Here is a 15234-nt window from a genome sequence, read left to right as displayed (position 1 = left end):
AAATGAAAACCAATGCAATATGATGAATGTCCAAAAGATGGTTCCCACAAATAGATAAGATAACTGTACGTTCACACCGCCGCCGACTTGAGCGTCAAAAAAGCTCTGGCCGCCCTGTCAAGGACGCTTGTCAAAAAGTACGGGGAAGCTTGTTGACGCTTTGGACGCTTTGACGTTGCTGGGAGAATAGAAGTGTCACAACATGAAATGTAATAAACAGAAAAAAACAAGCAATACATTGAAGAAACTTTTTATAATGACAGCATTTTTATAACCATTTTGGTCACATTTGGTCAGGGAAAAAAATAGTTAGCTATTATTATTGCGGTCAAATCAGTGTCACCGTGAGCAAATTAATTGCAATCCCGCTTTAAGACGAGCGTTCGTAAATATTTCAAAATAAAAGTTGCGCTCATGCGGTCCCTATAAGCAAACAACGTCATGTCATAAATGATACGAAACCCGTAGGAAACACAGCTTTTCTTCCATTTTCTCGGAGCTAATGTTTTGGAACGAAAGTTTACATTCATGTTTCTCCGGAATCTGCCAGCGTGAAGGACGTCTATCTTCCGATTGGTTGCAGGCGTTGCTTGCCGCTGAACCGCGTCACTAGGGATGGGTACCGAAACCCGGTATTAAACGGGCCCCGGTACTGAATTTTGAAAGACCGCTGTATCGATAAGCTCGGACGTTATCGGTTCTGCTGTCGGTACTGGAGAAATTATTTATCATTCCTATAAAGACGTTATCTTGAACATGTTTATATCGCCAGCCTTTTCTATATATAAACTATATTTTAATTAAACCATTTGTCTGTGATGCAAATTTGAAATTCGCAGTTCAGAAGAGAGAGAGAGAGCGATCTCTCACGCAAAGCCACAGCACGCGCAACACGACAGCCTTTGCTTAATGAGTGACAATGAGGACAGAACTAAACATTCAACGTGGTTACACTTTAGATGTGGGATATTATTCTAATATATTTTGTATTTCGGCTTCCAAAGATTATAAAAAGAAGATATTTGAGATAAAACCGTTAAAAATCAAGACGCATGATCTGTCCAGCTTAACGTCCTTTAGCCTACTTCACAGCACTGCGGAGCGCTGTCAGTTCTTCCTAAAACCCAAACGTACCGTCACAATCAGCACGATCGGCGATTGTTGCAAAATGCTGTCTTCTACTGTTGCAAGATCAAAAAATGGCTATTAAAAACACAAAAGCCTGCGCAAGAGACGCTGTTCACAAGGCGGTGCGCGCTCCGAAACGGACTGCAACGAGACAAGAAAAGTAGCCTATACTTTGGGCTTCGTGTGTCCTTAACTATCAAATATACATAAAAATGTCAAAATGACCAGCTCTGAGATTCACTTAAACACAGTTTATTCACTTAAACACAATTATGTCTTAAATGGACGTAAATAATAGGGAGAAAATGATGGTGCTTCAGTTACCTATTAGATTTGCTCTCGGTCTTAAAGGGGCAGCAGTCTAATAGCCTAAACGTGCTGACGATTCAGCCATTAATGCAAATCAAACAACTAAAGGCAGAGAAAATCACTCACAGCTTTTGAATGAGTAACTTTAGATTTAATAAGCATTAATCTATCTATGATAAACTATACAGTGCTATTTTATATTTGATTACTAAATTAGGTTTCTTTTCAGACAGAAACAATTACCTGAAAAGATATGTTAGTACACCTTCCTGAAATTAAAGCACTTTGTATTTAATTTGTATCTTTGATTAATTGTATTCTTGTGTTTGTACTTGTTTTTTTTCTTATGTGTCCTTTTTGTACTGTATATAAAACAAAAAAAGCCTGCACATTGCTGCATAACAAAAATATATTTTTCTTCGTTTTGCTTTTTCTATTTTACATTTCAAAATATAGAGTTTAATTATGTTCTTAATTCTTAAAAAATAAATAAATAAATAAAAAACACCAAAAAGAACCGATAAGAATACCTTTAAAGTACCGGATCGATAAGCGGTATCGGTAAGAGTAGTAATACCGATAAAACCTTAACGATACCCATCCCTACGCGTCACAGCTCATTACCATAAAGTTGAGCATTTTTCAACTTTCTGATTGACGCTCAAAACGGCCATCCAAAACGCCAACGATTTGACGCTCTTTGTCGCTGAGAAAAGCCAGCTTGCATTAAGCCCTAAATCCAGTATTCAATATGGATCAGTCTATAGAGATCTGGTCTATATAAAGTATATAAAGATCTGGTCTATACATTTCAACTGGGTTTTCAAACTGTTGCATTGTCCTTTGCAGTGATCAAGACTGGAGAAAGTGGCCTGACTGTGTTTAGACTGCTTACAAAGGACAACCGTTGGAAATGGGTACAAGCTAATGCTAGACTTGTCTACAAAAATGGCAAGCCCGACTACATCATTGCCACCCAGAGGCCGCTTGTGTAAGTAAAAGTCTAATACCCATCTATGTCAACAGAATACAAAATAGTTCATTAGCATGCTAGTGTCCACCTTTGAACTGTTAAATAGCATGGCAAATTAGCAAGAGTTTGATGAAAGTACTTTTTACACGTCCACCGAAAAAGTTCTTTTATTCATTTATTCAGAGAAGAAGAGGGCGGAGAGCATTTGAGGAAGCGATCTATGCATCCTTTCACCTTTGCAACTGGAGAAGCAATGCTGTACCAAATCAGCTACCCCATGCCAGGCTTCCCCGACACCCTTCAGGGCAAGGGCAAGAACAACAAAACCAAAAAGACCAAGGTGGACAAAAGCTCAAAGGATGACGTGGACCCAAGTTCTCTGCTGGGAGCCATGATGAGACAGGACGAGTCTGTTTATGTTTGCCAGCCTGCTATGGAGCCAAGAATGTCATTCCACAGTAGCCTCTTCAATGAGCAAGGAGAGACTAGCACTTTCTCTTCTTCCGAGAATGAAAGTTGGAATCCGGTGCAGAATGGTGTAACCGTAGTCTCCAAACTGGAGCCATCAAGTTTTGACCCACTACTGGCAACATTAGACTCTCTGTCCCTGGAAACTGAGGAGAGCTGCTCTAACAGTGAGCTATTCAGTGCCCTGGAAAATCTTGGACTCAACGCAGAGGACCTGGAGTTGCTGCTTCTGGATGAGAGGATGATCCAAGTAGAGATGGAACCGGATTACATTCCATCTCTGAATGATCTTCTCACCAATAATGAAATCCTCTCCTACGTCCACGACTCTCTGGAGAACCGGATAGAGGACTCGGCAGATGCCGCAGCATCAGATTCTGTTGAACCCCCGAAGCCATGTTCTGCTCCCGACTCACTACCCTCACTACCTGCTCCTCACATCCCTTTCTGGCCTCAAAAACAGATAGCACCCATAATTCATCTCTCACAGCGTATGCAGCAACATCTCAATGGCCAGTCGGTTTGCCACAAGTCCGAGAGTTGGAACCAGGCGTCTACAACAGACTCTGAGACTCCTGCTTTTAACCAGCATGATACACTGTTGGTGAACTCAGTACCAGTTGAACACAATGGTCATTGGGTCTCTGAACACTCACAAGCCAACTTGAACTCTAAACTTGGTGACAAGATAACTAGTAAAGCACAGCCACCGCAATGGCAGCACAACCAGTTGCTTGTCCCATTCCAGTATAAACAGAAAACAGTTGAAGATAGTGACACCCCTCCGAATGGGGTCTACGACGATCCCCAGTGGCATGGATACAACTTCACAGAGCAATTGGTCTCAAATCGACCTTGTTTTCCCAATGGCCAAAAGGCACACACTCAGACATTGGGTACCCATGTTGACTGCAATATGACTGACAATTCAGAGGTGGATTTTACAATGAACAGCAGTTCAGCTGTGGATGCAGGGCAGTTTCAGGCAGCCATGGCTTGGTCTTCGTCCCATCAACAGGGTTATCAGAAACAGCAGAAGCAGCCAAAGTTTGCACCCAATTATTACGCCTCCTATACCAAACAGAACTCCTCTCTGGAGCATATCCTGGGATTAGTCACACCTTCAAACCTTCCCTCATTGACAGATTATGGCTCTGAACTGACCCATGACACCACCCACAGTAAGGTAAGAATTAAAGAAGGATGTAGTCGCACAGTGCGATTTAACCAAGATGGACAAGCTCCTGGATCAACATTGCTAGGCCAAAACTTATCCTTAACCACAACCCTAAGTACACCCCCAATTCCTGATTTCAGATTGTTAATGAATGGTTGATACGAATGTTGCTCAAGCCCCTAATCCTAAAAATGTATGGGTTGATCAGAGAGATCACGAAGATCAGGGAAACTAAAGATATTGCATTAGCCTTAACCTTAATTTAACACACATAACAAGCTAATCTTCCGGGTCACTAGATGGTATCTAGGAGCTATCCCAGTCCAACCCAGTCCAATAGATGGATAACACTACAAATTGTGTCAATTTGTCTCTAACATTTCATGTAATGGTAAGCTTCCTTCTGACCACCCTTTACAATCTTCATGTGATGTTGAGACAACTTGGATTGTCTAGGATAGTAGTTTAAGATAGTCTGGGGTCTAAACCCTGACACGGCCCACTCCACCCCCTCCATATTTCTATCTCTTTATTTCCATTGGCCTAAATGCTCACTCTGACCTAATTGTGCTCTCTATAAGAGACCAAGATCTGATGGGTCAAATCTAATGTGTTGAGATTGCATAATACACAGTGACAGACCTAGAAAGTCTTGTCAGTCTCTGGGGATTCGCTGTGGGGCCCCACACAGGTGGATGTTTGCTTTGCCTGCTGTGTTGCTTTATCATGGTGACTGTGGTTAAGAGTGTAATCTTCATCTTAAGAGTTTAAGCTTCCAGCCAGGTCAACCCACCAGCATTTTCCGCTGTACTGATGGCAGCCAACTGTAGCATCTAGTCTATTGTAAATGGGGAGCCCAAGGCAATAAAGGAGAGATAGAGGAAGAGAAGCCACCACAAAAGGACCGCTCATGCAGCAGGCAATATTCTGAGACCATGGGCCCCTGTCTGCACTCATTTATCCAGACAGTCTTGCCTTTCCACATGTAGGGCACCATGCTGTTGTTCCACATATAAGGATTGTGCTTTCTGTTGATTGTAAGCAGTGCTTGGTGCACGACACATCCGTTGTTGTTTGTGCTTCAGACATAAATTATATCTAAAATTGTGTGGCTTGTTGAGGAAGAGGGGTGCTATTACTTTTATGAGCATTTAGACTTTCACTTCACCCGCCAGAGTCTAGACCTCAAAGACTCTTACAGAGAATTGTGGTGGGCTGTTTTGACATGACAAATCATGCAGTTGCACTTCAACGACCTGACATTGTGGTGGTGACTTTTGCACTGTCTATTGGCTAGTTTTTAAATATGCATGTTATTATATAAGAAAATGTGAGCAACTTTTGCTGACAAAAAAAGAGGGATATGGATAGAAATAATTTGGAAATGGGAATGAGGATTGAGGATGTTAAACAGAGAAGTGAAAGGGAGACAATTCAGTCAATGTCCAGCACTAAATTCTGGGCTTTGGGTATGTGTCTGTATTCAGGGTCATTGCTCTCAGCTGAAAGGAGAATAGAGCTTAAATGCCCAGTCAGGCATGATCAGCTATGACCTACAATCCGGCATCAACATTACCTCATGCATACTAAAACTGTACTTTCAAATACTAGCCATTAGAGCTTTGTGATTTTGCCAGGGATTTACTTATCATCTGCACATTCCTACATCATCCCAAAAATATATGAATAAATGAACGATGAGTTGTTCAATTTCTTGAAAGATTTTCTGTTATTCGTGTAATTGCTTATATCAAGTCTTGTCTGTGGTGTTGATCCATGTTAAAACTATGAGCAGAATTATTAGTGAGGGTTAGAATTGCTGTCATGAAGCTAAACCAAGTTTATGAATGCATTTCAAAGTCTATCTTTAAGATTAGTTTTGGTTAGCATGTTGAATGTAGTTATTTTTTATGAGTTAGCTTCTTAAAAACAGCATTAGTTTGTGTTTCTAAATGTGATCCTGTTGAATGTGTAACGGTACGTAGGCTAGTAAGAGTTTTGCATTTAAACCTCACTCCCCTAGACTCAAGAAGCGAGCTAGCGACTGACACTAATGGCTGCGGTCTGTAGTGTCCTTGTTAATACACCCATTTCCCACACCGGACACACCAGTTCCAATCCCACTCGGAGTGGGACGAATGCATTGAAGACCTTAAATGACCCCATCTAATACAACATCTGTTGTCCAGCTGCCATTATTAACCTACTTAAATAAGCAACCACTGCGCTAGTGGCATAAGTGAGCTCTATAATTTAGGTCAAAATTAGAGAAGTCACTAATGAGTTAAAGGAGAACTCCGGCACAAAATGAACATTTGGTCTAATTACACATTGGTACCTAGTCGACCGTTCTCTGAGATTTGTTTTCATGATAATTTAATGTAAAGAGTTATATCTCTAAAAACTGTTAGTGTATACACTAGTATATGGGGGCATATAATAAGTAAAGAGAAATCGCTAGTTTATACCACTAACAAGGCTCAAAATATCCCCACACTAACACAGTAACATAATCAGGGTCCATGCATTCAAAATTAAGCATTGAGAACTTTGTAAGAGCACAGACCGTTTAATAAGAAGATACTTTATAAAGACAGTCCACTGCGTGTATACAGGCAGCTGCCATCTTTTGAAAACAGTCTCGACGGGTCGAACCACGAACAACGTGCCAAGTGAGCTGAACTGTATGAAGTAGGGACCCTCATTATGTTACTGTGTTAGTGTGGGGCTATTTTGAGCCTTGTTAGTGATATTAAGAACCGATTTCTTTTTACTTATTATATGCCCCCGTATACTAGCATTATACTCTAACAGTTTTTAGAGATAAAACTCTTTACATTCGATTGCCATGAAAACAAATCTTAGAGAACGATCAACTTGGTACCAATGTGTAATTAGACCAAAGGTTCATTTTGCGCCGGAGTTCTCCTTTAAGCTAATGAGTTGTCCTGGTTGGCTAACACTATATGTAGGGTTGGGTATCGTTTGAATTTGAACGATTCTGATTCCAATTCCGATTCCTTGTTTCGATTCCGGTTCCTAACGGTTCTCGATTCCGATTCTTTTAAGAGGCAGGGTCAAAAAAGTTTAGCTAACCTTCCTAACCAACGGTCTTTCTGAAGGAAATAATCCTTTCCAAAGGAAATACTCCTTTTGTCACAAATTTTGCCGAGATTTTGTTATTTTTAGAAAAGTGAAGCCACACTTTGGACCGCTGACGTAAGCTACTCATGTTCGACTCGCGCGGTTATGCCAACACTTCCGGTAGACGCTTCTTCGTTGGTGTTGTTCAGCGGTTTCTTCTTCCGCTCGGCAGACTGTGAATATCGAAACTAGGAATCGAAATTTTAACTTTTGAACAATTCCGGGAAAAACGAAAAGTTAGTCCCGATTCCAATCGATACTCGATTCTCGATACCCAACCCTAACTATATGACTCTTAAAAGCTATGTTTAGCTAACCTAACAGAAGCCACGTGGCACATTTTATATTCAAATTTTGGAAATTTTGAAGGACAATGTTCATTTGTGAGATTCACTCTAACCTTTTTAGCTAGATACATTTGCTGCATTCGCAACCATGCCGTAAATACGAGATGACAACACGTGTTGTTCTGCCAAACCAATGGCAAAAATAAATCGTGTTCCACATGAAAGTGAATGCTTTTTACAAGTCAGAATCTCATAATTGCGACATGGCGAGAACGCTCCTTTTCACTTTTAGCTAGCTTTTTAGCTAAACACTTCTAACATTTTGTGTTTTTGTTTGTTTTCAGATGGAGACAGGCTTTATACTCAACTCCACTAGTGTGGCCTACTCAGGAAGTTGTTTGGTTCCCAACGGCAATGCAGTGGCCACACCCGGCAACAGTCCCCACCCCCTTCCTGAGCCCCTCCTACCTCCCCCAGACCCTCAGACTACTGGTTTATACCTCTGAACACACTTGATAAAGATCCGTCCGTAGAGATGCCATCAATCACGAGAAGACTATCAAACAAAACATTTTTTAAAGAAAAAACTTGAATTGCTTACCAACTTGAATTACATTAATTTAAATTCAAATGAGCCAGATTGACCTCTGGAATATCAAATAATCCACCCAACATAATGTGATGGTATTCTCATTGATTTTTCTTTTTCTTTTTTTTCTCTAAGTGTCATTATCTACTGCTGCTTTGTGAGATGTAGGGAAATGTTCCAGTTGGCAGATGCAGTTGAGAAAATCAGGTGCGTGGTATGTACATGTGAGTGTGTCGACGCCAATCGCCAATCACTGGGCCACGTTCAATGAACACGAGCTGCACAAATGTTGTTCGTAAAAAAATCATGCTTGCGTGACTGTAAATCACGTCGAGAGCACATGCAACGTATAGCTCTTGCAAAACTGATTGTCCTGAATCGCAGTAAATGACTTTGATGTTTATATGAACAGAAGATTGGGATGCATATTTATTTATGGAAAAAAGCAAGGGTGTAACCGACTGTTTAACGCCAATTATAAAGCAGTTAGCAGTACGAAAAAGAGTGAGACTTCTCTCGCTGTAGATGTCACATGTAGATCTGAACCCTTCTCACTGTTACATTTTGTGAGATTAGATTATGGAAAGATGATTCTAGATCAACTTTACAAATCAACTTACCTTTTAGATACAGGTGTTCATGTGTATAGTGATTCCAGAACTAACCCAGTCTCGCGACGAAGGCGCAATAATTTGAATTAGAATCGGGCAATGTCATCAAATTTTAACGTACAATTGACTTGTACATGTTCTATTGACTTTAAATTGTTTTTAATTGGTTGATTTTGTACAAGCCAACTTGCATGTAATATATTACAAACTCGCTTTGATTTGTCTCATTGTAAAGAAAATCGTACATGCCTACTATTAAGATTTTAATACAAATTATTATGTTTTTGTCATTAGACTATGTTGTTCGTAACTTACCAATAATGCATTTCTAAAAAAAAAAAAAAAACAGTTCAAGAGCAGGGTATTTGTCTATGAAAAGAGATTCTGGAAGCTTACATTGTTGAATGTGTTGAGTATATTGTAAAGCAGTTAAAAAAAGAAAAACAATATGGTGCTGAAAGGTGTTTAATGAATAAAAGTGTTAATTGTTAATAGTATTATGAAGTCACTGAGAAAATGAACCTCCAGGCCAGCTTCTTTGTTTTTACGTTTCTTTTTAAAATACATATATATGCTGTATTTACAGACATTTCTTATAAGAGTTACCACTGGCTCATCTATGGATTCAAATTTCTTTAACACGTATATGAGAAAACAATATGACAATCATTTACAAAAGAGTACAAGTTTGTAAATAGTCAAAAAACTTATTTCATATTGTCGTAAGCACTATTTTAAAGAGCACTGCAACCTAACCAGGTTTTACTTTTTATCCGGCACAAGATGTAGGCTTCTAGAGAGATGTTTTTTGGAGTAAATATTGTATAATTTTTTCAGGTAATGTGTTCTGTTTGTATATTTTACGAAGAAGTTTTACACTTTAAATAAAATTAAAAAAAAAAAACATGGTGCCATACTGGTCAATTTTATTTTCCAGAATTGAAATGTTTTAATATTTGTTTAGAAATGTCAATGATTTGCCATGTTTTTTTTTTTTCCATGTTTGATTTTTTTTAAATCACATTTGGATTTATTTGAATATTCTAACACACTGAAAGTAGGCGAGACGATAGGTACAAATGCAGTTCTGTCTTTTTGTCATTTGACTGCTTGTTGAAATGTACAATTTGGTCCTTTAATTAAAGAATTTGTGCAATCACAATAGGTCTCACGATCATTTCTTCTAAATCTTGTCATTTGAAAAAAAAATCTTGGTTTCAAATTTTGCATATATTACGTATTTAAATGGTAAATGATTGAATTGAACCATTGAACCACCAACCTTCTGGTTTGTAGACTGCCGCCCCAACAAATTTAACAAATGTTCTCTTCGTCTGATCCCAATTTGTATTTATTTTCTACTTAAACCAAGGTGTTATACCTAGATAAAGTTACAGCGTCAACCAGTACAGGCTAACGTTTCCTGTTTCAACAGAAATTTAGGGCGGGACATATTGATGGGTGTGTCAGCGTAGACCATGAGTCACCATGAAATCAGAATCAACTATTCCTATATTTTATTGAATATTGCAGCATTTATTATACATTATTTATCTGCACACATCATGATTTTTGATAAATTCATGTAGCCTCGCAAACTTCTAACTCGCTAATCAAAATAACTTTAATCTCTCGCGCAGCAACATCTCTTCTCTGATGACGTGTTTACTGATCGACCAATAGCAAACCACAACGATCCAATTAATTCCCATTGGACAAAATCAAGTCCCGCCCTACATTTTTTTCTTGTTAGAGAAGCTTTTTACTCAGATATACGTCACAAAAGGGAAGAAAAGTCTATCGCAATTTAGTATTAGTGTTAGCTTAGCAACATGCTAATGTTAAAACTTGTCAACTGTGAATCAAATCTTTCTTCTCTTCATGAACACTATTTGCGTAACCTGTCTAGCCTATGTAGAGCTCTAAATCTTTTGATTGGTGAATGATACAATTTTGAAACAGCTACATTACATAATAGTCGCTAATACAACGCAGTTTAGCAGCATGCGTAAACTTTCTCCGTTTTTAGTGGTGAAATTGCTACGGAATGCACATTTACTCATTGCTGTACAAATACTAATTTTATTTTACCTTTAAATGAGATTCCTGTTCATAGTTCCCAGAGAGACTGTGTGTGGCGCGAGGCCGGTGGCGTAATTGATAATTAGCGACATCTGCGCAACTTTCGTATCTCTCACGGTAGAGCGGAAGCATAAAAGGAGGAGCGAAGACAGTGAAGATTGAGAGAGGAACAGGCCTGAACTTATGTTGTGTTTTGTTTTATTATTTGTGACAGCAGTCTTTCGTTTTGTTGTTTGGTTATTTTACATTCTTAAAGTCTTTGAATGTTCGCCAGTTCCCGCCTCCTTCTTCCCACAACGTCTTACTTTTCTACATTCGGCTTGGTGTAAATGCGGCCGTCTCACCAGATTCAAACATTCCCTCTCAGCGCTTTTATCCTCAAGTCTGTATTGACCGTGCCACGGAGAGAACGAAATGGCTCCTTTTCACACCTAGCATGGTGTGAAGAACATGGCTGGCTGAAAGCAAACAAACATATAGGGGTGGGCCAGATCGCCACAGGAGACTACACAAACTCCCACCTGAAGAAGTCAGCAAGTGCCACAGGAAGTCGAGCTAAGACAGATTATTCACCAACGAAACTAAATTTCAGTCTGTTTCTCGCACTATCCAATGCTAAAATCTACCTAAAAAACTTTAGCAAGCGCAGAGAAAATTCAGGCCTAGTTTATATTTGTGTTGTCAAGTGGATTGCAGCTTCTAAATAATACAAATCTCTCTTTCTCTGTATCGGTGTGTGATTTATGTACACTTGTGACATGATCAGTCGCTCGAGAGTAATGCTAACACTCCTCCGTCTCCCGTTAGCCATAGCAGCAGAAGCAGACAAAACAGAGATGTAGAGAGAGGGGAACAGAGATCCCTGGAGATAGAGCCAGACAGGGAAAGAAAGACCGGAATGGGAAGAGGAAGTGGCCCGGGGCTAGAGAGGAAGGGACACAAGCGTTAGAAATGTGTAAAGAGAAGGAATGGAAGTGTTTATAATCACGATAATACATTGAAATAATATGGTAACCTATATTGTTTACAGTTTGCAATGTCAAGTAGCATAACAGACTGTTTTAGTACGGTTAAAATACATTAATACATACATACATTAAAAATAAGGTGAATAGGCCAAGTCAAAGAATGTGTTATTAACTTAATAGAATTCAAAGAACAATTATTCAACATTCATGTACAACTTATTTCAAGTGTGGTCAGTTAAACTGCTACAATCTGAGATTAGCGCCTGATTGAAATGTGTGGGTGGCTTACTAGCTAGATAGCTTCCTTCTAAGGCAGCAGTAAGTGGAAGTGAACCTTACGTGACTGATTTGGAACTCCCTAAACAGGAAGCACACTGCAGACTTGACTCCTGTAGAGTTTGGTGTTAGCATGCGGCTAAGCTAGCAACACTAAAACTCTCGGTTTCACAGACAGCTAAGTCTATACCAGACTAAAATGCATGTTTTAACTGGAAGCAACTTGCACTGATAAATGTTTTTTATGCACACCTTTAATGTTTTTTTAAGGCACGATCGTAAGAGCTAAAATGTCCCTATTTAAACAAGACCTTCTCCTTGCTTAGTCTAACTACAGCCTCAAAGTTTAGCATACATACATATTGGGTACATCTTTGTATGAAGCAAACATAAAAAAATGCTTTTTTTCTGTCTATGTGGTGCACCAGGATCACTTTTAATATTCAGAAAGACTAGCATTCCAACCATTTAGCATTTATTAGTAATGTGCTCACTGCTTTTAAAGGAAAAGTTTGCCTAAAAGTTTTAATTTACTCACCCTTATTTTTTTTAAACCCTAGCTTATCAGCCATCTAGATCAGCTAATGACCATAAAGTGCAATATAGCCGTTTTAAACCAGCTACCACCTAGTCCCGCGGGATTTCAGCAGGGTTGGGGAGTTTTTAATCCTTTCAAGACAAATTAAATTCAGACATTTTCCAGAAATCATTTTTTTTTTTTCCCTAATAAATGTCAGACAAAATGCCATTGTCATAAAACGTTCAACTATTTTCAGATGCTACAAACAGTTTTCAGATGCACACAGTTATGTGACAGTTTGTATTTATTGAAATGTTTTCTACTTTACCACATAACACAGAAAATTACCATGGTTTTAAGATATAGTACCATGATTATACTCTTAATTTTTGGATATATATTATATTCATACCCAGGGTTATGTTATACTGGCAGCTAGCAGCTAGTAAAAAGTAGCTAGCTACCAAGCTAACGCCTGCTGATGTGTAAATAAGTGGTTTCAAATCCTATTTATTGGATTTTATTCCTGAATATTCAGTTGTGTTGTCCTTGGATTGGATTTGATGCGTTTTATATCATGTGAATGTGATATTAGCAAGCAGCAAAGACTAAATGTGATATCTGTTTTGAAGTTTAGGAAGCTAAAAGTTAGCTAAACATTCAGTGAGGTGAATATTAGCTTGTATTTTTTTTTTTTTTTTTTTTTTTTTTTTACAGCACCTAACCAAGTAAAAACATTGTTTATGATTCAATATTCTGGCATTTATCATACTACCATAGTATTGCTGATCTGATTCACCGATACCATGGTATCACCACAGTATTTTTTGTAAAGGATGTTGTCTTTGTCTCTCGCCGCCTGGCTCTGGCCCCAGACTGAGGTGTCTGCTCATGTTTGGGAGTGAGGATGAGTCTAGTCATCTCCTCTCCGGGAACCCGCGGGCTCCTGTGCACTGTCTGCTTGACTCTCACGCAAGGCTGTCTGTCATGTCCCTGCGCTACACACCCCAAAAACAGAAAAAGAGCAAAATTTCATTTATTGTTGCCCAGCGGTTCATTTACAGCGAAGGAAGGTGATGTTTCTATCCAACCTTCGCTTTCCCAGGCCTGGCATCTCTTCACGACGTGTTAACAATGTTGCACGTCTATTTAGAGTTTTGTTAGCCAATAAATGTGCACACCGCAAAGCCAGTTTCCCAGACACTGATTAAGTTTAGTTCTAGGCTAAATTGTGCTATCAACAGGGATTTTTCTTTAAAAGTAAAGAACTTGGGTCGTTTTCACAGATAATTGAACTTCTTATTCTGAACCGCTTTCTTTTCCTCAGTACATTAGCATCAACACTAGCACTGTGCTAGCATTAGCCATTTCAGTAACAACACAGCACTCAGTACAAACTCATTTGAGAAAATGGCAGCAGTTGATCACTTCGAGTCTGCATGGGTCAACTAGTTAGAGATTGGTCTTTCCCTCAGATATTAAACTGTTTTGTTTTATTGTCTTTGGTATTTTCAATGATTTCATGGCCACTTCACTCCAAATCGCTAAGAAAGACTGTTGTTACACAAGACACTTTTACATCCTCTCTCTTTTTCTCAACTGCCTTCAGTCTGCCAATAGCTATTAGTTCAACTACATCTCTCCAGCCTCTCTTTTCATTCCAGCTCAATTGATTTTTTTTTTTTTTTTCAGTTTGCTGATGAAAGGGCCGACCGGTGCTATCATAATTCAATGCAGGCCTCTGAAAGTAGGTGACTGAGGACCACTGTGTGTAACACTTGATTCTGGCCTACCATCTTACCCTTCAAATCAAGTTATTGTATTTCCAGTGTCATAGAAACAAAATTAAACCTCCCTCCCTTCTTTCTTTCTTTCTTTCTTTCTTTCTTTCTTTCTTTCTTTCTTTCTTTCTTTCTTTCTTTCTTTCTTTCTTTCTTTCAAAACACCCTTTTAAACACTCTGTAAATTCTACTGCTTTTGGTCTGTGATCTTTTTCCCCCCAATTTAACTGTGTAAAGCAATTTTGAGCTTTGAAAAGGCACTATAAAATAATATTATTATTATTTGTAGAAGCCTGTTAATTGAAATTTTGTGATTTTAATTTCTCCCAAAATTTTCTTGCATTACAAAAAAATGAAAACACAAGACAGAATGCAGGAATCAAATTGTACAAGCAAGTCTCAAATTTTAGAGTTAAAAAAGAGCATTTGAGGCAAACCTCAAAGAAAATTGATAGCAAATAAACCAGCTCATATCATATTTGTTTATATAATATTTCATATTAATTCTCTGAATGTTAAGCACCTTCTTATCTAAAATGCTTATTCACTGGTCAGTCATACAGTGTTAATATTATTACTATAGTAGTATTATAATATTCATATTTTTAACTTTTATTTTTATATTTTCAGTTTTCATTTTAAATTTAAAATCTTGTTTTGTGTCTTTTTAGTTATCTCTAATTAGCTTTATGTTTTATTTTAGTATTTGTTTATTTTAGTAGCCTAATTCTTCGATTTATATTAGGCCTATTTGAGTTATTAATATTTCATAATTCATCTTACAGTTATCTAATTTATTTGATTGCTTTTCAGCTTTATTTCAACCAGAAACATTTTTTAATTTGAACGTTTAGTTGAAGTTTTAGTTAACCATATCAACACTGTATTTATCTAACACACACACACGCGCGCGCGCGCACA

General features: G+C 38.3%; 1 protein-coding gene across 1 annotated transcript in view; it reads left to right on the top strand.

Moving 5' to 3' along the window:
* The window catches only part of ahr1b (aryl hydrocarbon receptor 1b), a 46726-nt gene extending 36878 nt beyond the window's left edge, over positions 1–9848 (top strand). Inside the window, exons 9-11 of the mRNA XM_039682625.2 lie at positions 2287–2428; positions 2594–4064; positions 7831–9848. Coding sequence (XP_039538559.2) covers positions 2287–2428; positions 2594–4064; positions 7831–7992 — 1775 coding nt within the window. The 3' untranslated portion in view covers positions 7993–9848. The remainder of the gene's footprint in view (positions 1–2286; positions 2429–2593; positions 4065–7830) is intronic.
* The last annotated feature ends 5386 nt before the right edge of the window (positions 9849–15234 follow it).

The sequence above is a fragment of the Pimephales promelas genome, chromosome 2 (genome assembly GCF_988280905.1).
Source record: "Pimephales promelas chromosome 2, fPimPro1.hap1.1, whole genome shotgun sequence".
In the NCBI taxonomy this organism is placed as follows: domain Eukaryota; kingdom Metazoa; phylum Chordata; class Actinopteri; order Cypriniformes; family Leuciscidae; genus Pimephales; species Pimephales promelas.
Note: the sequence above shows the minus strand (reverse complement) of the source record. Positions and strands in the feature narration are given on the sequence as shown.